Below are 22,669 nucleotides of genomic sequence, written 5' to 3'. Positions count from 1 at the left end.
TAGGGTTTGTAAGAGTAGAATGGGAGGCAGAGCCTTCAGCTTTCAGGCTCCTCTCCTGTGGAACCAGCTCCCAATTCAGATCAGGGAGACAGATACCCTCTCTACTTTTAAGATTAGGCTTAAAACTTTCCTTTTCGCTAAGGCTTATAGTTAGGGCTGGATCGGGTGACCCTGGACCATCCCTTGGTTATGTTGCTTTAGACGTAGACTGTGTTTCATAATTATTGTATGGCCTTGCCTTGCAATGTGGAGCGCCTTGGGGCAACTGTTTGTTGTGATTTGGCGCTATACAAGAAAAAAGTTGATTGATTGATTGATTCAATTTCAACCAGAGTGGGCATTTTACAGCAAGAAGAGTGGTTGCTATGCCACCAGCTAAATGGGGCCAAAATAGATGACAAGTCTGTTTTATGCAAATGCTGAGCTACGTGACACGAACACTGCCAATCTGAGTGAAAGCTGTCACATATACTGGTTGCTAATACTTTTAAAAAGTCATGTTCAGGAACAAAACTCATTTACACACAATTAGCTGTTTTCTGACATGTTAAGTAGCGACTTTAATCCTTGATCATTTGACTGATCTTGACCCAAAACAAATCTCTTCCTCCTATAAACAGACCTGAATTTGAATTCTAAATGCTCCAAAGGTATCATGCAGTGGTGGGCACAGATAACCAAAAAATTAACTTCGATAACAGATAATCAGATAACTGAAAAGTTATCTTTGATAAAGTTAAAACGATAAACCACACAAAAATGTATCGGAAGTTACAGATAACCAATAAATTCCAGTATTGTCTCCAGTACACTTGCAACTACTAACAAGCTGATTTTGAGTTTAACACCATGACAGACTCAAACAATGAGTCAGTACTTCTGTCTTTGAGTGCCCTGCCCTCTGCTGGAAGCTCTTGTTTACTACATGGCTTCCAGCACAAATGCAGCAGAGAGGAGCTACAAAGCTCAACTCTCTACGTAATAACAGTGCTGCCATCAGGTGGAGGTCTTGGAAGATAAAGCAGTGCTGACTTATGGTTTGGTGTAAAAAAAACTAATACTGATAGAATAACTCCAATAATGTCAATTTTGTCATTTGTGCAAAGTTAAGATAACATATATCTTTTAATGTTGAATAATGCACTAATTCTGAAGTTTTGTAACAGACAGATGGCATTCTGGGTAAAATGTGCCTCCGCTAACACTGATTGGTTGATTCATTCTATGTAAACCAACATGTTAATGTGAGGTGTGTCGTGTGCAGTGATGTAACGCGTTACTCTAATCTGACCACTTTTTTTTAGTAACGAGTAATCTAACGCGTTAATCTTTCCAAATCAGTAATCAGATTAAAGTTACTTCTCCATGTCACTGTGCGTTACTATTATTTTTCATTGTGGGTCGATAACAGCATTAAACTTGGTCCGTGAGCAGGAGGTTGGGGTTCGACTGAACTGCCCACTTTAAGTGAGCTGTGAGCTTTTAATCCGCGGTTTTTTGCAGCTGCTCGACTCGTCCTCACCTCTTAAAGCGCGGTGATCAGCACACCTGCACTGAACTTTACAAAGACATTTTTATACTTTTTTTCCTCCTTTATTTAGAGCTGAGCTGAGCCGCTCCGTATCTGGTCGTTAAAAACAGCTGATCCTCCGCGAGGCGTCAACAACTAACACTATTTTCCACTCAAATGCACCTAAACTCTCTTTCTGAGGACCACATGATGTGAAAACGCAATAAAACTTTCTTACCTGTAAATCTGGTCATGTTTTCTGCATAAATAAATGTTATCCATTCTTTGTGCTCAAACGCCAAAGCAGGGGCGAATCCAGATGGAATGGGGGCGTGGGGCAAGGATGTGCCCCCCCCCCACAACACTCCTAGATTAAAGGTGCAATTTTGAAGCCATTTTTTACTACAACTAATATTGCTTAAAATAATAATAATTTCGACAAGTAAAATGTTTAGAGAGAATTTAAATGTTAGAAAAATGTTAGAATTTAATAGTTACCTTTATAAACAATGTAGGTTCGAAATTGCAAGTTTTACTGTTACAGTGCTGTCAACAGTTAAATATGAGGTCAAGAAAGACGTCTTTATTTTACTTTTTATAAAACAAGTATTTATTTTCATTGAAGTCAAGAAAGGGTGACTATAAAGTGAGTTTTGGCAAAACAGGTATCATTGTCATGTTGAGGTGGCAGAGGGTTGTTGTCGGCAGCTGGGAAAAGTAACTAAAAAAGTAACTAGTAATCTAACTTAGTTACTTTTACAATTGAGTAATCAGTAAAGTAACTAAGTTACTTTTTCAAAGTAACTGTGGCAACACTGGTCGTGTGTTGGTGTTTACAGATAAATGTGCTTTTGTAAAATATGCCATTTTTTTATTTGTAAAAAAAGAAAAGAGAAAGCCAAGTTGTAATTAGATAACCATCTGATATAACCGGTGTCACAATAAACAGAACACTGCCATGATCTACTGGTGCCAGTGCGAGTTTTGGCCCTTTTTCAGTCGATTTTTCATTGGTGTGAGAATTTTTTATGGATCACTCCAAGTTGCAGGTTAATCGCGCATCCTGCTTCATTTACTATACATGGAGTAACGAGCTGCATTTAACATCTCACGACCACCTCTCGCACTGTGCCTGTGCAAACACCACAGACCTGTCTTGTAATTTTTTTTTTTTTTTTTTTTTATCTTTGATATCTCCCAGCGAGAGTTTTTGTAAATTAAGTTTGGAAAAAAAGCTTCTGTGTACGTTTTGCTTCTGGAAACACGCATCCAGTTCTCCTTTGTCTGCAGAAGATAGAGTGATTTCTTCTAGAAGCAGCTCTCCTCTTTTGCAGAAGGTACAACTACACATCTGCTACAGAACATTTAACAGGTAGGTGCTCAACTAATTTTAAATTTTATAAGTGTTTGTAGCTGTTCAGCTTTGTTTACCACGTTATCGGGCAAACATTTATCAGAAGATGATTAGTTCGAGTTATCTGAAAAGATCATCTGATAATGAAAACATTATCTTCTGATAATCCGTTATTGGATTATCAGAACTGTGCCCACCAATGGTATCATGCTACTAGTTTTTAAAAAGGCAATTAAACATACATGTGGCAAAAGCAGCATCACTAATAAAAGAATCAGGCAACAACAACAAAAAGATCCAGCACATCTTTTATGAGAATGCTGTTAAAATGACAGGTTGCACTGATAAAAACAGGATCTTTATAAAAGATCTGACATCAGTAAATTAAAGAGAACTATGCAGCTGATTGGGCGGCTGAAAAGCAGGGATAGAGAAATTTTTTTTTTTTTTTGAGCCTAATGGGACCAGTAGCACCAATTTTGTTACTGGTCCTCCTGGTCCACGGTAGTGGCTCCAGGTATTTGGAAGCTCAAAGCCTCCGATGGTGAGTCTCAGTGTAGCATTAATCATCACATCATGCACATGTATTCAATCAATATTGCTATTGTAAATCTATAGCATGATAGACATTTTCATTTTGTGTTAAATGTATGTAAAGTAATAAACATTTGCTTACATGATCCTCTGCTTTCATGTGAATGTACTGTGCACCTTAAGCCCCTGTCACAGTGGCGTATTCGTAGAGCTGCTCATTGCAGCGTTGTTTCATTTAAATACACCCGAAATACGTGCGCACTCAGCCTTTAACAGTGTTCTTTCATACTTGCAGCTGCGTGTGTTCACGTTTTAATGTGTGCACACAGTCGTGTGTACCATGCTGCACCAGTTTCAGTGCTCTGTTCTGCCTCTGTGGAAGTGTGCTCTGTTCTCTACTGCATGGTGTGGTGCGGCTCAAAAACGGAGTCATTTAACATTATTATTTTTTTTTTATGCAGTGAGTGCACGTTTATTTTAGAGTCACAGCTCTTTTCAGCATTGATCAGACTGATCAATCAGGTTGTCTGATGAGCGCACCGACATGCAGCGAGTGCGCGTTTATTTTAAAGAGTCACAGCACTGATTAGACACAGACAGAGACAGAGAGAGAGAGAGAGAGCGAGCGCTTTCATGAAACGATGTGACACAGTGAAACAGTCCTCATATAATTAGTCCAGTATGATAAAGTGAAGCAACAATCTTGCAGTATTTATAGCTCCAGCAGAACAACAGGGAGATGTGAAGTGGCGCACAGTACCGTGGGCGGGCTCACAATAGCGGACAGTAGCACGGCGCTGCGTGTACTCGCGTGAAGGCTCCATGCTGTGCGGTACGCCGAAGAAAATTAAACAGGTTTAATTTCTTCCGTCCTACGTGCATAGCCCTCAACATAATGCTGCGTATTGAGAAAAAAACTCGTGAAGTGGGCGGAGAGCTGCTCATTACAGCGTAGACGATACGCTGTAATGAGCAGCTCTACGAATACGCCACTGTGACAGGGGCTTTATACTTTGCTTTTCTGTAATTCTGGCTTTGTGCTTGTCTTATGCAGCCCAAACACAGCCTTTAGCTTTTAGCTCTATAATGTACAGTGAGGAAAATAAGTATTTGAACACCCTGCGATTTTGAAAGTTCTCCTACTTACAAATCATGGAGGGGTCTGAAATTTTCATCTTAGGTCCCTGGTGTCCTTAGACAGCTCTTTGGTCTTGGCTATGGTGGACAGGTTGGGGTGTGATTGATTGAGTGTGTGAACAGGTGTCTTTTATACAGGTAACAAGTTCAAACAGGTGCAATTAATACAGGTAAAGAGTGCAGAATAACAGGGCTTCTTAAAGAAAAATTAACAAGTCTGTGTGAGCCAGAATTGTTGGTTGGCAGGTGTTCAAATACTTATTTGCAGCATTAATATACAAATAAATTATAAAAAAAAATCATACATTGTGATTTCCAAATATTTTTTTTTAGATTATGTCTCTCACAGTGGACATGCACCTAAGATGAAAATTTCAGACCCCTCCATGATTTCTAAGCGGGAGAACTTGCAAAATCCCAGGGTGTTCAAATACTTATTTTCCTCACTGTATTAGTGGAGGTGATGGTCTAGTGGTTAAGCGTTGGTCTTGAGACCACAAGATCCTTGGTTCAAACCCCAGCCTGAGCAGAAAATCACTAAAGGCCCTTGGTCAAGGTCCTTAATCCCCTAGTTGTTCCCAGTGTGTCGTGAGCACCTTGCATGGCAGCACTCTGACATCGCTGTGTGTGTTTGTATGAGTGGGTGAATGTGAGGCATAATCATAAATGCGCTTTGAGCATCTGATGCAGATGGAAAAGAGCTAAATAAATGCAGTCCATTTATGATCAAAATTTTATGATTGTTGAAGAAAACAATGTTATACGTAGTTTCACATCCCATTGAGGTTTTGCAGCAAAATGCAACAGTTGATCCAAGTTCACTTTTTGTTTGACCAATCAAATGATTATTAAAACCTCACATCACACACATTAAACACACTACTAATACTGACTTTCGTTTCTTAAAGACGGCTCCTACATGTCTGCCACATAATGACATGCAGTGTCGCTATGGTAACTCTCTCTGTGGACCTGCTCTGCTCCTGTTTCTGCTGTGCACTGCTCCGGTTCAATTAAAAGACGTGTATTTAAGATGAAAGTAGCGTGTGGACACAGCATACTTTTACACGAGTCTCCTTTGTTGACTGAGCTTCATTCATGAGGTCAGTGGTGTGACTGAGTGGCACAGCGCAGGTAATTGTAATCTGTGAACAGCGGCTCAGTTATTTAAGATGCAAGACTGAAAAAAAAAAACATAAGACTTGTCAAACACTTTTAATCAGTAGATTGACAAGATTTTAAACTAGACCGGCCTAGCGGGGGAAAATATCTACAAGACATAGGTCAAAGTTAAGCTGTTTTTACTTTTTCTCAGCTTCTCAGAAAACTCCATTTTCAGTTAAACTGAAACGAGAAGCATACTGTGACCTCTGACCTAATGCTGCAAACCCCGACAACCTCAGTACCTTCGGCCGTGTGATTACTTCGACGTTGTCCACCAGCCGTCTGAAGGACGGCGGCATCTTGTTGACGATGCGGTGCAGCAAGAAGTCCTGTGCACTGTGGAACATGAGTCCTCCTCCCACCACCAGGATGGAGCTGTACATCTTTCGCTTGGTCTCATCAGATACTGTGAAGAAACGGATGCCAGCTAAAACTAGATGTCACCAAACTGGACAGTTGTAGTTATCCTGGCATTCTTACTCTTGGAATGTTCAGACCTCTGTCATCATTTCCAAGATGGAAACTAAACTCTTGTCAATATTCCCAAAAGCCTAGTCATCTCCGTGAACATCAAACTGTTAACATGATAATCAAAACCATCAAATCAAATCAATTTTATTTATATAGCGCCAAATCACAACAACAGTTGCCCCAAGGCGCTTTATATTGTAAGGCAAAAGCCATACAATAATTACAGAAAAACCCCAACGGTCAAAACGACCCCCTATGAGCAAGCACTTGGCTACAGTGGGAAGGAAAAACTCCCTTTTAACAAGAAGAAACCTCCAGCAGAACCAGGCTCAGGGAGGGGCAGTCTTCTGCTGGGACTGGTTGGGGCTGAGGGAGAGAACCAGGAAAAAGACATGCTGTGGAGGGGAGCAGAGATCGATCACTAATGATTAAATGCAGAGTGGTGCATACAGAGCAAAAAGAGAAAGAAACACTCAGTGCATCATGGGAACCCCCCAGCAGTCTAAGTCTATAGCAGCATAACTAAGGGATGGTTCAGGGTCACCTGATCCAGCCCTAACTATAAGCTTTAGCAAAAAGGAAAGTTTTAAGCCTAATCTTAAAAGTAGAGAGGGTGTCTGTCTCCCTGATCTGAATTGGGAGCTGGTTCCACAGGAGAGGAGCCTGAAAGCTGAAGGCTCTGCCTCCCATTCTACTCTTAAAAACCCTAGGAACTACAAGTAAGCCTGCAGTCTGAGAGCGAAGCGCTCTATTGGGGTGATATGGTACTAAGAGGTCCCTAAGATAAGATGTTATGTGCAGATGCGAGTTGAGGAGCGGACCAGCGTCTGACTGAACCCAGCGCTAAAATAACCAGAAAGTGGTTCCAAAAACAAAACAAATTTATTTCCCTTCTGTGCACTAATTTGTGTACAACATAAATGTGCGGTTGTCTGGCAAGGTGAAGGACGGCGCGCTCTCCAGCCCGACGCCTCTGGACCCAGACTCACCGCCGAACACCCCACAGGTGGATACGACAAACTGACTCTGTGAAGGATGGAAAAGGTAAGGTAAGTCAACAGAGCTACAACAAATATCCTTCAAAGGCACACACTATCAGCAACACATTCAGGTCTGAATTTAAGCTTTATGTAAATGAGCAGCTTCTCACAACAGGTGGAGGATCATCATTCCGTACGCCACGGCAGTGAGAAGCGAGCTGCACAATTCTCATCAATGTTCGAATATACTGCGTAACAAAATACCAAATTACTGTTAACACTTATTCAGACAATCATCACCTCTGATGTGTGCTGACAGCATGTGTCCCTCACCCGTCCTCCTTCACAGGCACAATGTGTCAAACCCAGGCGCGGTCCTCAGCGTCTCACAAACGAATGTCACAAGGTCGAGTTCCCGGCAATTCTGCTTGAACCACTCATGGCTTAAATGCAGAATGCCATCTCATTATCTGCTTCAGCTGAAAGTCTTTAAGTTTGCACGTGAACATCCTCCACAAGTGCAGCCAATAATGCTGATGAGGGTGAAGGACTCTTCTGCCAGCACCTTCTCCACAGATAAAACCCAGTTTGCATACCACCTGGAGAGCAAAGAAAAGAAAACAACACCAAAATATCCAGCCAAACCCCCCAACACACAACAGATGGGATCTGATTATTCAAAACCTTATAAGTAAGAAGAAGAATTTTAAATTCTATTCTAGAATTAACAGGAAGCCAATGAAGAGAGGCCAATATGGGTGAAATATGCTCTCTCCTTTTAGTCCCCGTCAGTACTCTAGCTGCAGCATTTTGAATTAGACTACCAATAACCAGCAAAAATCTATTTAAGCATAAAAATTCAAAAAGAAAAAATAATATAGCACCTTCAACTGCACCACAGACTAAAACAGTTAAATGTGGTCTATTAAACATTAGGTCTCTCTCTTCTAAGTCCCTGTTGGTAAATTATATAATAATTGATCAACATATTGATTTATTCTGCCTAACAGAAACCTGGTTACAGCAGGATGAATATGTTAGTTTAAATGAGTCAACACCCCCGAGTCACACTAACTGTCAGAATGCTCGTAGCATGGGCCGGGGCGGTGGATTAGCAGCAATCTTCCATTCCAGCTTATTAATTAATCAAAAACCCAGACAGAGCTTTAATTCATTTGAAAGCTTGTCTCTTAGTCTTGTCCATCCAAATTGGAAGTCCCAAAAACCAGTTTTATTTGTTATTATCTATCGTCCACCTGGTCGTTACTGTGAGTTTCTCTGTGAATTTTCAGACCTTTTGTCTGACTTAGTGCTTAGCTCAGATAAGATAATTATAGTGGGCGATTTTAACATCCACACAGATGCTGAGAATGACAGCCTCAACACTGCATTTAATCTATTATTAGACTCTATTGGCTTTGCTCAAAAAGTAAATGAGTCCACCCACCACTTTAATCATATCTTAGATCTTGTTCTGACTTATGGTATGGAAATAGAAGACTTAACAGTATTCCCTGAAAACTCCCTTCTGTCTGATCATTTCTTAATAACATTTACATTTACTCTGATGGACTACCCAGCAGTAGGGAATAAGTTTCATTACACTAGAAGTCTTTCAGAAAGCGCTGTAACTAGGTTTAAGGATATGATTCCTTCTTTATGTTCTCTAATGCCATATAACAACACAGTGCAGAGTAGCTACCTAAACTCTGTAAGGGAGATAGAGTATCTCGTCAATAGTTTTACATCCTCATTGAAGACAACTTTGGATGCTGTAGCTCCTCTGAAAAAGAGAGCTTTAAATCAGAAGTGTCTGACTCCGTGGTATAACTCTCAAACTCGTAGCTTAAAGCAGATAACCCGTAAGTTGGAGAGGAAATGGCGTCTCACTAATTTAGAAGATCTTCACTTAGCCTGGAAAAAGAGTCTGTTGCTCTATAAAAAAGCCCTCCGTAAAGCTAGGACATCTTTCTACTCATCACTAATTGAAGAAAATAAGAACAACCCCAGGTTTCTTTTCAGCACTGTAGCCAGGCTGACAAAGAGTCAGAGCTCTATTGAGCTGAGTATTCCATTAACTTTAACTAGTAATGACTTCATGACTTTCTTTGCTAACAAAATTTTAACTATTAGAGAAAAAATTACTCATAACCATCCCAAAGACGTATCGTTATCTTTGGCTGCTTTCAGTGATGCTGGTATTTGGTTAGACTCTTTCTCTCCGATTGTTCTGAGTTATTTTCATTAGTTACTTCATCCAAACCATCAACATGTTTATTAGACCCCATTCCTACCAGGCTGCTCAAGGAAGCCCTACCATTATTTAATGCTTCGATCTTAAATATGATCAATCTATCTTTGTTAGTTGGCTATGTACCACAGGCTTTTAAGGTGGCAGTAATTAAACCATTACTTAAAAAGCCATCACTTGACCCAGCTATCTTAGCTAATTATAGGCCAATCTCCAACCTTCCTTTTCTCTCAAAAATTCTTGAAAGGGTAGTTGTAAAACAGCTAACTGATCATCTGCAGAGGAATGGTCTATTTGAAGAGTTTCAGTCAGGTTTTAGAATTCATCATAGTACAGAAACAGCATTAGTGAAGGTTACAAATGATCTTCTTATGGCCTCGGACAGTGGACTCATCTCTGTGCTTGTTCTGTTAGACCTCAGTGCTGCTTTTGATACTGTTGACCATAAAATTTTATTACAGAGATTAGAGCATGCCATAGGTATTAAAGGCACTGCGCTGCGGTGGTTTGAATCATATTTGTCTACTAGATTACAATTTGTTCATGTAAATGGGGAATCTTCTTCACAGACTAAAGTTAATTATGGCGTTCCACAAGGTTCTGTGCTAGGACCAATTTTATTCACTTTATACATGCTTCCCTTAGGCAGTATTATTAGACGGTATTGCTTAAATTTTCATTGTTACGCAGATGATACCCAGCTTTATCTATCCATGAAGCCAGAGGACACACACCAATTAGCTAAACTGCAGGATTGTCTTACAGACATAAAGACATGGATGACCTCTAATTTCCTGCTTTTAAACTCAGATAAAACTGAAGTTATTGTACTTGGCCCCACAAATCTTAGAAACATGGTGTCTAACCAGATCCTTACTCTGGATGGCATTACCCTGACCTCTAGTAATACTGTGAGAAATCTTGGAGTCATTTTTGATCAGGATATGTCATTCAAAGCGCATATTAAACAAATATGTAGGACTGCTTTTTTGCATTTACGCAATATCTCTAAAATCAGAAAGGTCTTGTCTCAGAGTGATGCTGAAAAACTAATTCATGCATTTATTTCCTCTAGGCTGGACTATTGTAATTCATTATTATCAGGTTGTCCTAAAAGTTCCCTAAAAAGCCTTCAGTTAATTCAAAATGCTGCAGCTAGAGTACTAACGGGGACTAGAAGGAGAGAGCATATCTCACCCATATTGGCCTCTCTTCATTGGCTTCCTGTTAATTCTAGAATAGAATTTAAAATTCTTCTTCTTACTTATAAGGTTTTGAATAATCAGGTCCCATCTTATCTTAGGGACCTCGTAGTACCGTATCACCCCAATAGAGCGCTTCGCTCTCAGACTGCAGGCTTACCTGTAGTTCCTAGGGTTTGTAAGAGTAGAATGGGAGGCAGAGCCTTCAGCTTTCAGGCTCCTCTCCTGTGGAACCAGCTCCCAATTCAGATCAGGGAGACAGACACCCTCTCTACTTTTAAGATTAGGCTTAAAACTTTCCTTTTTGCTAAAGCTTATAGTTAGGGCTGGATCAGGTGACCCTGAACCATCCCTTAGTTATGCTGCTATAGACGTAGACTGCTGGGGGGTTCCCATGATGCACTGAGTGTTTCTTTCTCTTTTTGCTCTGTCTGCATTTAATCATTAGTGATCGATTTCTGCTCCCCTCCACAGCATGTCTTTTTTCCTGGTTCTCTCCCTCAGCCCCAACCAGTCCCAGCAGAAGACTGCCCCTCCCTGAGCCTGGTTCTGCTGGAGGTTTCTTCCTGTTAAAAGGGAGTTTTTCCTTCCCACTGTAGCCAAGTGCTTGCTCACAGGGGGTCGTTTTGACCGTTGGGGTTTTACATAATTATTGTATGGCCTTGCCTTACAATATAACGCGCCTTGGGGCAACTGTTTGTTGTGATTTGGCGCTATATAAAAAAAAAAAATTGAATTGAATGAATTAACTGAAGGCTTTTCAGGGGACTTTTAAACAACCTAATAATAATGAATTACAATAGTCCAGCCTAGAGGAAATAAATGCATGAATTAGTTTTTCAGCATCACTCTGAGACAAGACCTTTCTGATTTTAGAGATATTGCGCAAATGTAAAAAAGCAGTCCTACATATTTGCTTAATATGCGCATTGAAGGACATATCCTGATCAAAAATGCCTCCAAGATTTCTCACAGTATTACTAGAGGTCAGGGTAATGCCATCCAGAGTAAGGATCTGGTTAGACACCATGTTTCTAAGATTTGTTTCTAAGATGTTTCTAAAACCATGAATGCCATCACCATGTACAGTGGGGCAAAAAAAGTATTTAGTCATCCCCTGATTGTGCAAGTTCTCCTACTTAGAAAGATGAGAGAGGTCTGTAATTTTCCATCATAGGTACACTTCAACTATGAGAGACAAAATGAGAAAAAAAAAATCCAGGAGATCACATTGTAGGATTTTTAAAGAATTTATTTGTAAATTATGGTGGAAAATAAGTATTTGGTCACCCACAAACAAGCAAGATTTCTGCTCTCACAGACCTGTAACTTCTTAAGAAGCTCTTCTGTCCTCCACCTGTTACCTGTGTTAATGGCACCTGTTTGAACTCGTTATCTGTATAAAACACACCTGTCCACAGCCTCAAACAATCAGACTCCAAACTCAACCATGGCCAAGATCAAAGAGCTGTCGAAGGACACTAGAAAGAAAATTGTAGATGTGCACCAGGCTGGGAAGAGTGAATCTACAATAGTCAAGTAGGTTGGTGTAAATAAATCAACAGTGGAAGCAATTGTAAGAAAATGGAAGACATACAAGACCATTGATAATCTCCCTTGATCTGGGGCTCCACGCAAGATGTCATCACGTGGAGTCAAAATGACCATGAGAACGGTGAATAAAATCCCAGAACTACACGGAGGGACCTGATGAATGACCTGCAGAGAACTGGGACCAAAGTAACAAAGACTCCACATTATGCAAAGAAGGACTCAAATCCTGCAGTGCCAGGCGTGTCTCCCCGCTTAAGCCAGTACGTGTCCAGGCCCGTCTGAAGTTTGCCAGAGAGTATATGGATGATCCAGAAGAGGACAGAGAATATCATGTTGTCAAAATATAACTTTTTGGTAAAAACTCACCTCTCTGTGTTTGGAGGAAGAAGAATGCTGAGTTGAATTCCAAGAACACCATATCCACTACATCTAACAGGACGACTGATCCGTGTTAAGGGAAGAATGAACGTGGCCTTGTATCATGAGATTTTAAGACAAAACCTCCTTCCATCAGTGACAGCATTGAAGATGTAATGTGGCTAGGACTTCCAGTATGACAATGATCCCAAACACACTGTTCAGACAACAAAGGAGTGGCTCCGTAAAAAGCATTTCAAGGTCCTGGAGTGGCCTAGCCAGTCTCCAGACCTCAACCCCATAGAAAATTTGTTGAGGGAGTTGAAAGTCTGTGTTGCCCAGCGACAGCCCCAAAACATCACTGCTCTAGAGGAGATCTGCATGAAGGAATGGACCAAAATACCAGCTACAGTGTGTGCAAACCGGCTGAAGACTTACAGGAAACATTTGACCTCTGTCATTGCCAACAAAGATTATGTTACAAAGTACTGTGTTGAACTTTTGTTACTGACCAAATACTTATTTTCCACCATAATTTACAAATAAATTCTTTAAAAATCCTACAATGTGATTTCCTGGATTTCTTTTCCTCATTTTGTCTCTCACAGTTGTAGTGTACCAATGATGAAAATTACAGACCTCTCTCATCTTTCTAAGTAGGAGAACTTGCACAATCAGGGACTGACTAAATTTTTTTTACCCCACTATAACTCACCAAATTAAAAAGGTATATCACAAAGACAAATTCATTAAAATCAGGTGAACTCTGAGGCACCAGTTCAATCCTAAAAGCACCTTTGGATGGCTTATGTACTAACCCAAAGATGTGTCTGCCACCTGCTGGATGGATGATGGAAAATTAGAATCAGATGTGTTTGTCAGCGACAGGCTGTTTCAGAAAATTACTCAATCAGAGAATAGTTATTTTTTGATTGTTTTACAGCGGTTATGTTCTAAAACACAAACAAGATGGTCACGATTCCACACACAATCCCGCAGAAGGGATCACTGTAACTGAAGCGGCCACATCTTCGTTCCCTGTCTCTCAACATATCTAGGATTTGAAATTTACAAGTAGCTTGAAAAAGGAACCCCCCAATTTCCAAAGCCTAGGTCTGGTGGCCATCGAGTGTTCAGATTCTGTGCTTTCAGCTTTTTAAATGTAAATATTTTGTGGTTTCTTTCCTCTCTGATACGGTCTTCAGGATGTGGACATTTAAAGACATCATCTTGGGTTTTGGGAACCAACTATTGATATTTTTCCACAATTTTATGGATATTTTTTGGACTAAATAAATCAGTTAATTGAGAAAATAAATTACAATAAAAATAATTGCTGCAGCTTGAGTTCACTGAACGTATATGATGACATTTAATATTCACCTTTAGCGTTTTAATTTTCTCAGTTTCCACTGCACATGCATGCTTACCGCAGCAGTCGATACTGTGCAGGATCGCTTTGTCCAGACCCAGAGCTTTACTCTCAAACTGGCTCATGATGGCCGCCTTCCTGGACTGGAGGGCAGACAGCGGCTCTTCCAACTCACCCGCCGCCATCAGACACTCCCCCTGGGCCGCTCCAAGCTCCATGTCACCTTGGGCCATGCCCCCAATGCTGCCACTCCCACAGCCCCTGGGTAGGTCCAACAGATCCCCCACCCCTCCTTGACCGCTCAGCTCACCGTCCAAGGCCACGCCCGGCCTGCAGGCGGTCCTCCGGTCTCCAGCAGATTTGGAGGACTGAACAATATGAGGTGAGAATTAACAGGAGAAGAATCAACAGCTACCATGCAGCCAGAAAGTATTCACAGCGCTTCATGCCTTTCACAATTTGTTGTTACAGCCTTATTCCAAAATGGATGAAATTCTTTTTTTCCCCTAAAAGTACCCCCATGACAAAAATACCCCATAATGACAATGTGCAAATAGACTTTTTTATTTTTTGCAAATTTATTAAAAAAACAAACAAACAAACAAACAAAAAAAAAAAACGAAAAAAAAAAAAAAAAAAAACCCCTAAGAAATCTCACGTACTTAAGTATTCACACCCTTTGCCATGAAGCTCAAAACTGAGCTCAGGTGCATTGCATTCTGTTTCCATTGATCATCCTTGAGATGTTTCGACAGCTTAATTGGAGTCCATCTGGGGTAAATTCAGTTGATTAAACATTATTTGGAAAGAAACACACCTGTGTACATATAAGGTCTCACAGTTGACAGTGCATGTCAGAGCACAAACCAAGCATGAAGACAAAGGAATTGCAGGGCTGTGAAATGAAAATTGTGAAATCCAAGGAAAATTTGCAGGGGGTCGAGCTGGGGTTTAGGGCCCGCGGGGCCCCAGAAACCAAACTAATTTAGTATCTAATGATAGATTTTCAGCATCTCCTGGAAGAAAAAAAAAAAAATCTCAAAAGAAGTGCATATTTAAATTATCCTATATTTAACCTTTCATTTGAACCGTCAATGATCATGTGGAAATAACAGAATATGACGTGGAAGTAGGACCTGGAATGATTTTCCTTTTAATTGTAAACCAAATTATGCATTAACTCAGAACAATTAAACTACATGAAATTCATGAAGACTGAAAAGAAGATGAAGATTGAAAAGCATTTCAAAAGCCACAGCTAAAGCTTGTAGAATATTTTGAAAATCATGGTAAAAACTCACCTTATAGTAAAAATGTCACACATTGTTGTGGAAATTCCTTTAAATCCACAGTGTCTTTTTTCCCATGAAAAAGTCTACATGACTAAAAACTAATTTATATCCTTGTGTAAATTCCTGTAAATCTATTCAAAGCCACAATGTCTTTTTTCCAATAAAAGAAAGTCTAGATTAATAATAAAAAAGTCACATAATCTTGTCTAAAATCCTGTTTGAACAGCACAATGTTTATTTTCCAGGGAGAGAAAAATTCTTACCGTGTTTCCTGTGAGGGCACAGTTCACTTTCCTGTTTATCTTTCAGATGTGTTCATGAAGCCAGCGACAATTCCACGGATTCTTGTCCTTATCAAAGTTTTTCAAATTGTCTTTCTCGCCATCTTCGCTCTGTCTGATGTCGGCCCGTGACACAGACATGCTGCAAAATTCTTCTTTTAAAAACTTGAGAGCTCTAAAAGTTTGCCATGTCCACCTGCTACGTTTAGCTTAAGCGTCTTGCAGGAGCCACACAGCGTCACTGCAGCAACCAACCAGTCCCGCTTTACGACAACTGTCGCAACAGCTTTGCTCTGAGTGTCATTTTTCCTCTGCGAAGTTCCGCAGATCTGTAACACAGATCAGTGTCCGCGGACTTATAAAACTTGCACGATGTCGTAAAAAAAGGAAATACTTTGCAATAGGCATTTTAAAATCTCAGTGATGATCACAATTAGAGAACAACACTGATAACACCCCCCCCCCCCCCCCAATAACGACATCTGCAGAATTCCTCGGATCCGCAGAGTTTTCACAGCCCTGGAATAGTCTGTAGACCTCTCAGACAGGATTGTCTCGAGGCACAAATCTGGGGAAGGGTACAGAAACATTTCTGCTGCTTTGAATGTCCCAATCAGCACAGTGAACGGCATCATCCGTAAATGGAAGAAGTTTAGATCCACCAGGACTCTTCCTAGAGCTGGTCACCCGTCTCAACTGAGCAAATGGGGCAGAAAGATCTTAGTCAGGGAGGTGACCAAGAACCCAACGGTCACTCTGTCAGAGCGCCAGCATTCCTATGGAGAGAGGAGAACCTTCCAGAAGGACAACCATCTCTGCAGCAATCCACCAATCAAGCCTTTATGGTAGAGTGGCCAGACGGAAGCCACTTCTTAGTAAAAGGCACATGGCAGCCCACCTGAAGTTTGCCAAAAAACACCCGACGGACTCACAGACCATGAGAAACAAAATTCTCTGGTCTGATCAGACAAAGACTGAACTCTCTGGTGTGAATGCCAGGTGTCACCATCCCTACAGTCAAGCATGGTGGTGGCAGCATCATGCTGTGTGGATGTTTTTCAACAGCAGGAACGGGGAGACTAGTCAGGATTGAGGGAAAGATGAATGCAGCAATGTACAGAGACATCCTGGATGAAAACCTGCTCCAGAGCGCTCCTGACCTCAGACTGGGGCGATGGTTCATCTTTCAGCAGGACAATGACCCTTCAGGACAACTCTGTGAATGTCCTTGAGTGGCCCAGCCAGAGATCAGACCTGAATTTGATTTAACATCTCTGGAGAGATCTGAAAATGCCTGTGCACCGATGCTCCCCATCCAACCTGATGGAGCTTGAGAGGTGCTGCAAAGAGGAATGGACAAAACTGCACAAAGATAGGTGCACCAAGCTTGTGGCATCATAATCAAGAAGACTTGAGGCTGTAATTGCTGCCAAAGGTGCATCAACAAAGTATTGAGCAAAGGGTGTGAATATTTATGTACATGTGATTTCTTTGTTTTTTTATTTTTAATAAATATGCAAAAATTGAAAAAAAAAAACTTTCATGTTGTCATTATAGGGTATTGTGAGTAGAATTTTGAGGGGAAAAAATGAATTTATTCAATTTTGGAATAAGGCTGTAACATAACAAAATGTGGAAAAAGTAAAGCAACGTGAATATTTTCTGGATGCACCATACGTGGGCATTACCTGGTCCTGCTTGCTCTGGGTGGACAGCAGATAGTGCTCATCGTATGGATCCTCTGAGTCACCATGGGAACGGTACTGAAGTGACGTCATCTTCTGACCAACGATGCCAAACATGGTCGGGTAAAAAAGACCCATTGGAGCCTAGACAGCGAGACGAGCACAGCAGCAAGCAGAAAACGGAAACATTCAGGAACTGAAAACTAAACCAAAACCGAATTATCTGAGGAGCGCGAGTCAAGTTCTGTTCTCTGAGGACAACCAGCTGAACAATCACAGGCAAATAATAATGATAATTACTGTGTGTGTGTGTATATTGTATTATATATATATATATATATATATACATACATACACACACACACACACACACACACACACACACACACACACACACACACGTATGTGTGTGTGTATTCCAATGTCTAAATAACACAAATAAAAGAAAAATCTTCACACCATGAGCGAAGTGATTTCTTCTTTTCAACACACATAATTAAGAGTAAACAAATGAAAGTTCAGCAGCCATGCTGGGGTGGGAGGGAGAAGCTACCAATTTGAAAATGCGGGTTAATGATTGATTGTTTTTACCTTTTGCAAAGATTCATGTTATCAAAATAAAAAAATAGCACTTTGTCAGTTTTACAACAACCTGGCTTTTAGACAACTGGAGAGATATGATGTAAATCCTCTGTAAGTGTGCCCAGATAGAGTGGCGACTACCCCCCCCCCCCCCCCCCCCAAAAAAAAACGGTCACGTGACTCATGGTGCCATCTTGGGTTCAGTACAGTACAACGCAACTAAACCATCATCGTATAAACCAAATATTCACAGTCACCAGACAAAAAAAGTCCCAAACTTTTTGTATTGTTTTCCATGTAATAAACACCATATATAAGGGATTTTGTACAACAGATTTTTCGGTCACATCAGATAAAATGTCCTGTCCGATCGCAATGTATTTCTATTAAACCCCTCACATGTGGGACCGGAGTCATTTCCGTGATTAAAAGTCCGACTGTTTATTTTTTCATAACGTGCTCAGACTCTGAGCCGCTGCGTCAGGCTACAGGATGCGCAGTGAAAGTAGCAAAGTGTCAAATCGCAGCCGGCTGTGATTTGACGCTTTCAACCCTTCGTCTGCCATCATATTATAATAGTACTTGCAGTGTGCGTGCCGATTACAAATGGATCAGAAAAGTCCGCAACTTTACAGCATAAAGTCAATAAAAGAGGAAAATGTTCAGCTTACCTTTGAATTAGAGATGATGATTGCAAAAAAAAAAAAAAAAAAAAGCTTGTTGAGGGTCAAATTAGTCCATAATAAATCATAATCCAGAGACAGAGAACTTTAAACTGTCACGCATGTCGTTGCATGACATGGAGTTACAGAGCTGCAGAAGCATAAATCAGGCTTTAAATTAATTAAATAAATCATCATGAATAGTAAATTTATGTACATTTGATAGCTTAACTATTTTCACATTTATTTTGATAGTACCTGTACCTCGATGTGTTGCTGTATGTGGTTAAATGATTTTAAAAATGTTGGAAACATTAAACATGGCCCAAAATGGCGCCGTGTTCTCAGCTGACGCCACTCTCTCTATCTAGGCACACTACTCAGCACCTGAGTGAGTGATAAGGAGGCTGGTGAGGGAAGCCACCAAGACACCAACTGTGTGATAACAGAGCGTTACAAGTTTCAGCGGCTGTGAGTGGAGACATTTCTGCCTGTCGCTTCACCAGTCACAACTTTAACACAAGTGGACATTTGAGGGGTTGTGAACAACAGACCCTCCCCTCTTTCCCGCTGGTCACTGAAAGGCTCCAGAGTGGGTGGAGTCTAAAATTGAATTATGTCAGCTGACAGCTTGACTTCAGACTGATGCTGCAGACTGCATCATAAAACCTTAGAGGTTTTCTAAAGTCTCAGAAAATGATGTGAGGTCACTGATCTGTGTTTATGTCCATCACTGCATGCAGCAGAGCGGCACAGACAGACATCTAGGATCCACTTATGTCAGACGATCTGTTTCTCCTCTGATTTTAGCAGCCTGATTATGATTATGATTATTATTATTATATTACTTTAAATTATGTCAGTGGTGAAACTAGAAAATGCGAAAAGGCCAAAGACGTTACTGCAGCAACTCTGAATTTTGAAAAGTATTTCAGTTGTGATCTCAAATTTACATGTTAAACAAACACAACAATTCTGTACCTGTAGTTTCTCATCTCCGAGTCGAACCTGGTAGAGAAGAGCAGGGGATTCTGGGAAACGTGTTTGGAATTCATGATCCTGTAGTCCTGAGATGTCCTGTTGACAAACAGCAGCAGAAACAATCAAATGACTTGAAGAGCGGCAGCATTCCATCGATTCTTCACAAGAACTCAGAGTTTTGTTTCAAACTCATAAAAGTTTAAGTCCCAGTTCTGAAAACACATCAGGAAACAGAGAACATCAAAGGCTCCTGTCACATGACAAAGAGCAGATAAATCAACCTGGTTTACTCCAGTTCATGTGCACCTGTTCAAACTGAACCAGGGTTCTAGGTTTCAGGACACAGTTTAAAAAAAAAAATTAATTTGAATTAATGGCACAAAAATCTTGATGGGATTTATTTGTTTTGACCCAAAGACACTGGATCAGGAATCAGGTATCAGGGTTTCCAAATCAAATCAAATCAATTTTATTTATATAGCACCAAATCACAACAAACAGTTGCCCCAAGGCACTTTATATTGTAAGGCAAAAGCCATACAATAATTACAGAAAAATCCCAACAGTCAAAACAACCCCTATGAGCAAGCACTTGGCGACAGTGAGAAGGAATGTGTTCCAATGTGGGTCAGTCCAACCCAGCTCTGGGAATGCATTCGAGAGCTTCTCTTTATGAATCTACTTGAGTACTTGGCAAAATTCTATTGTACCTGCACTAATGGTAAATGTCAATTGCTCCATTTCAAGAACATTGAGTACAGGCTTCTGGGGGTCACAACAACAAGCATGTTGCTTATAGTTGTAGGTAACCAGTAAACAAATTAGTCATTTTTACCTCAGTCAACAGTGATGAAGGTTAACACTAACGGACAGACATCGCTGGGTGGCAGGAAACCCATAGAGCAGTTTGGGCTGATTAATAAAAAGTCATGGTGGCTCTTCACCAAGAGCAGTCTAAACAGGATAAAACCTGGATGCTACAACTTGGAGCCAAAATGGCTCCACCTACATGGATATCACTACACCACCTTCAACTGCTTTCTCCAAATAAGGGTCCTGGGGGAGAGATGGAGCCTATCCCAGCAGTCCTATATTGATATATTCATTGAAATGTAACCCTACACTACCAAATCTGCAGATGACCGGGTTAGTTCTTCCCAGCCAACTCTACGGATGAAATAATGCAAAAACAATAAATTCTAGCATCTTGGAACTCACCAAATTAAAACAGTGACTAATGATGAACTCATAGACAGTGGCTAACTTCAGATTTGTCTGCCACCTGCTGTATGTAGCACCCACTCTCATGTAAGCATCAGTAAAGATGTTACGTTAGCTAAATGAGCAAATATACAATAGAACAGGAAAGTAAAACTGGAATTAAATAATAGATAGAATGTGTGGCTGGGGGATGGTGCCTAAATATGTCATTACTACTGCACACATATTATACAAATAATGAATGTTTAAGAGTTCAATGGTATGAATATTTCATGAGGTGAACGATGGAACGTTACAACTTTCATTGAATTAAATATTTGTTCCATTGAATGAATGAAAAAATATTAATTATTTGTTTTATATAACAGTGAAAATAGATCCTTGTCATTTAATATTTTATTAATTTATAAACAACAGAAAAGGGACTTACATTTTGGTGTGCGTCATTGGTGCTTTGATGTCAACAGTCCAACACAAACTTATAGGAGTCCAAAACTGTTCTCAGTCAACTTGCAAAAACAGTTAGATATTTTAAAAATTCTGACGATGTAGTCCATGATGCCGTGCACAGAGTTCGTGTACAGAATGCTGTCTGCTTTCCTCAGTCCAGCGAAAAGTCGTGTCAGAAATTTGTCTAACTACATCCTAACAGCTCTTCATGCCTCCAGATAGCTTACGCCGTAGTGGATTTGTTTGTATGAGTGTGTGTTAGAATTAGCACCGTCAATTAGCTCCTTCAAATCGTCATCCGTCAACAAAACAAACTCCACCATGTTTAGCTAAACACCGCCCCCGGTTGTGTGAGTGCGCACGGTTGTTGGAGCGTGCAATAATGCTGCAAAAATTGCACACTACTCGTAAAAAGAACTATTGCACCTTAAATGAAACACAACGGCAAATGGTAGGAATACTCCATGTCATGTGACATACAAGCCACCAATCAAATGACAAGGATCCACTCAGCTGTTACATAAAATCAAATAATGGCATTTAGATTTAAAGGTAGCACAGGGTCAGCCAATTTATTCGGGTCTGAAAAATATAAAAGTTGAATATGGATTGTTTTAAGCCTTTTTAGACAATAATTCAACCTGTAAGTCACAGGATAATGTGCTAAAATACCAAAAACTTGTTAATTATGAAAAAACAGGCTGGAGGTTAATTATATCTGAGGGAGATGGTTCAGGTGAAAATGTCACAAATAAAGTGAAGGAAGTTTGGGTTTCACTACTGCAGATCTTAACATTCTCCACAGACGCCTGTGACTCGTTCTCGTATTTCTCAGCTCTCATACTTGGTCGAGGTGGCAGAAGGTCTCTTTGAGATGCTGCAGTAACTGACAGTCCAGCCTGTTGGACAGCTGACACTCTCTATAGGGAAAGCCTGCTCTCTGCAGGAGCCAGAAGAAAGTGCGGGTCACATCTGAGCCACCATACGCCAAACACAACCTACAAAGAAGAGCAAAAGGGCATGTGATGCAGAGCCAGGGTTTAAAAACAAAACACACGCACAGACATGAATGTCTGGCCCACCTGGAGTTGCGGTGCGACACGCCGTCCTCCACGCAGCACAGACTGGTTTTCTGGTCTCCCACGTCCACCACACACGCACTGCTCAAGCCGCTGCCAAATGTGGCGCACACAGACTCCTGGTGCACTATGATGGCTACGAGAAGACAAGGTGATGAGTGCAAAGATCCCAGATGCTTTGGGGTCAGCGGACAACCGAGCAGGAAGTGATGTCGTCATACCCGAGAAGCCCATGTTACGCAGCAGCATGTTGACCATTTCCTTCACATGCTGCCTGTTGTAGATGTCAGGGACCAATAGGATGCATCTGTAATACTACCCAACAATCACAAGAAAGAAGCAGTAATCAAAGAACCACCAACATTTACAGCAGGGCTGCAACCGTTATTCTCACAAATGACTGATTATTTTCTTAATTAATCAATTAGTTGTTACACACATAAAATATCATAAAATGGTGAAAAATGTCCATCATTGTTTTTCAGCAATGGAAATAATGCTTTCAAATGTCTTTTGTCCACAACCCAAAGACATTCAGTTTACTGCCAGA

General features: G+C 40.6%; 1 protein-coding gene across 1 annotated transcript in view; it reads right to left on the bottom strand.

The window, feature by feature from the left end:
* actr8 (actin related protein 8) overlaps nucleotides 1-22,669 on the bottom strand; it is a 40,900-nt gene that overhangs the window by 3,606 nt on the left and 14,625 nt on the right. Inside the window, exons 6-12 of the mRNA XM_034171683.1 lie at nucleotides 22,341-22,434; nucleotides 22,123-22,255; nucleotides 21,885-22,038; nucleotides 19,370-19,465; nucleotides 17,148-17,288; nucleotides 13,945-14,254; nucleotides 5,942-6,105 (exon numbers count right to left, since the gene is read on the bottom strand). Of these exons, the coding sequence (XP_034027574.1) occupies nucleotides 5,942-6,105; nucleotides 13,945-14,254; nucleotides 17,148-17,288; nucleotides 19,370-19,465; nucleotides 21,885-22,038; nucleotides 22,123-22,255; nucleotides 22,341-22,434 (1,092 nt within the window). The remainder of the gene's footprint in view (nucleotides 1-5,941; nucleotides 6,106-13,944; nucleotides 14,255-17,147; nucleotides 17,289-19,369; nucleotides 19,466-21,884; nucleotides 22,039-22,122; nucleotides 22,256-22,340; nucleotides 22,435-22,669) is intronic.

This window comes from Thalassophryne amazonica, chromosome 6, assembly GCF_902500255.1.
Source record: "Thalassophryne amazonica chromosome 6, fThaAma1.1, whole genome shotgun sequence".
NCBI lineage: Eukaryota > Metazoa > Chordata > Actinopteri > Batrachoidiformes > Batrachoididae > Thalassophryne > Thalassophryne amazonica.
Note: the sequence above shows the minus strand (reverse complement) of the source record. Positions and strands in the feature narration are given on the sequence as shown.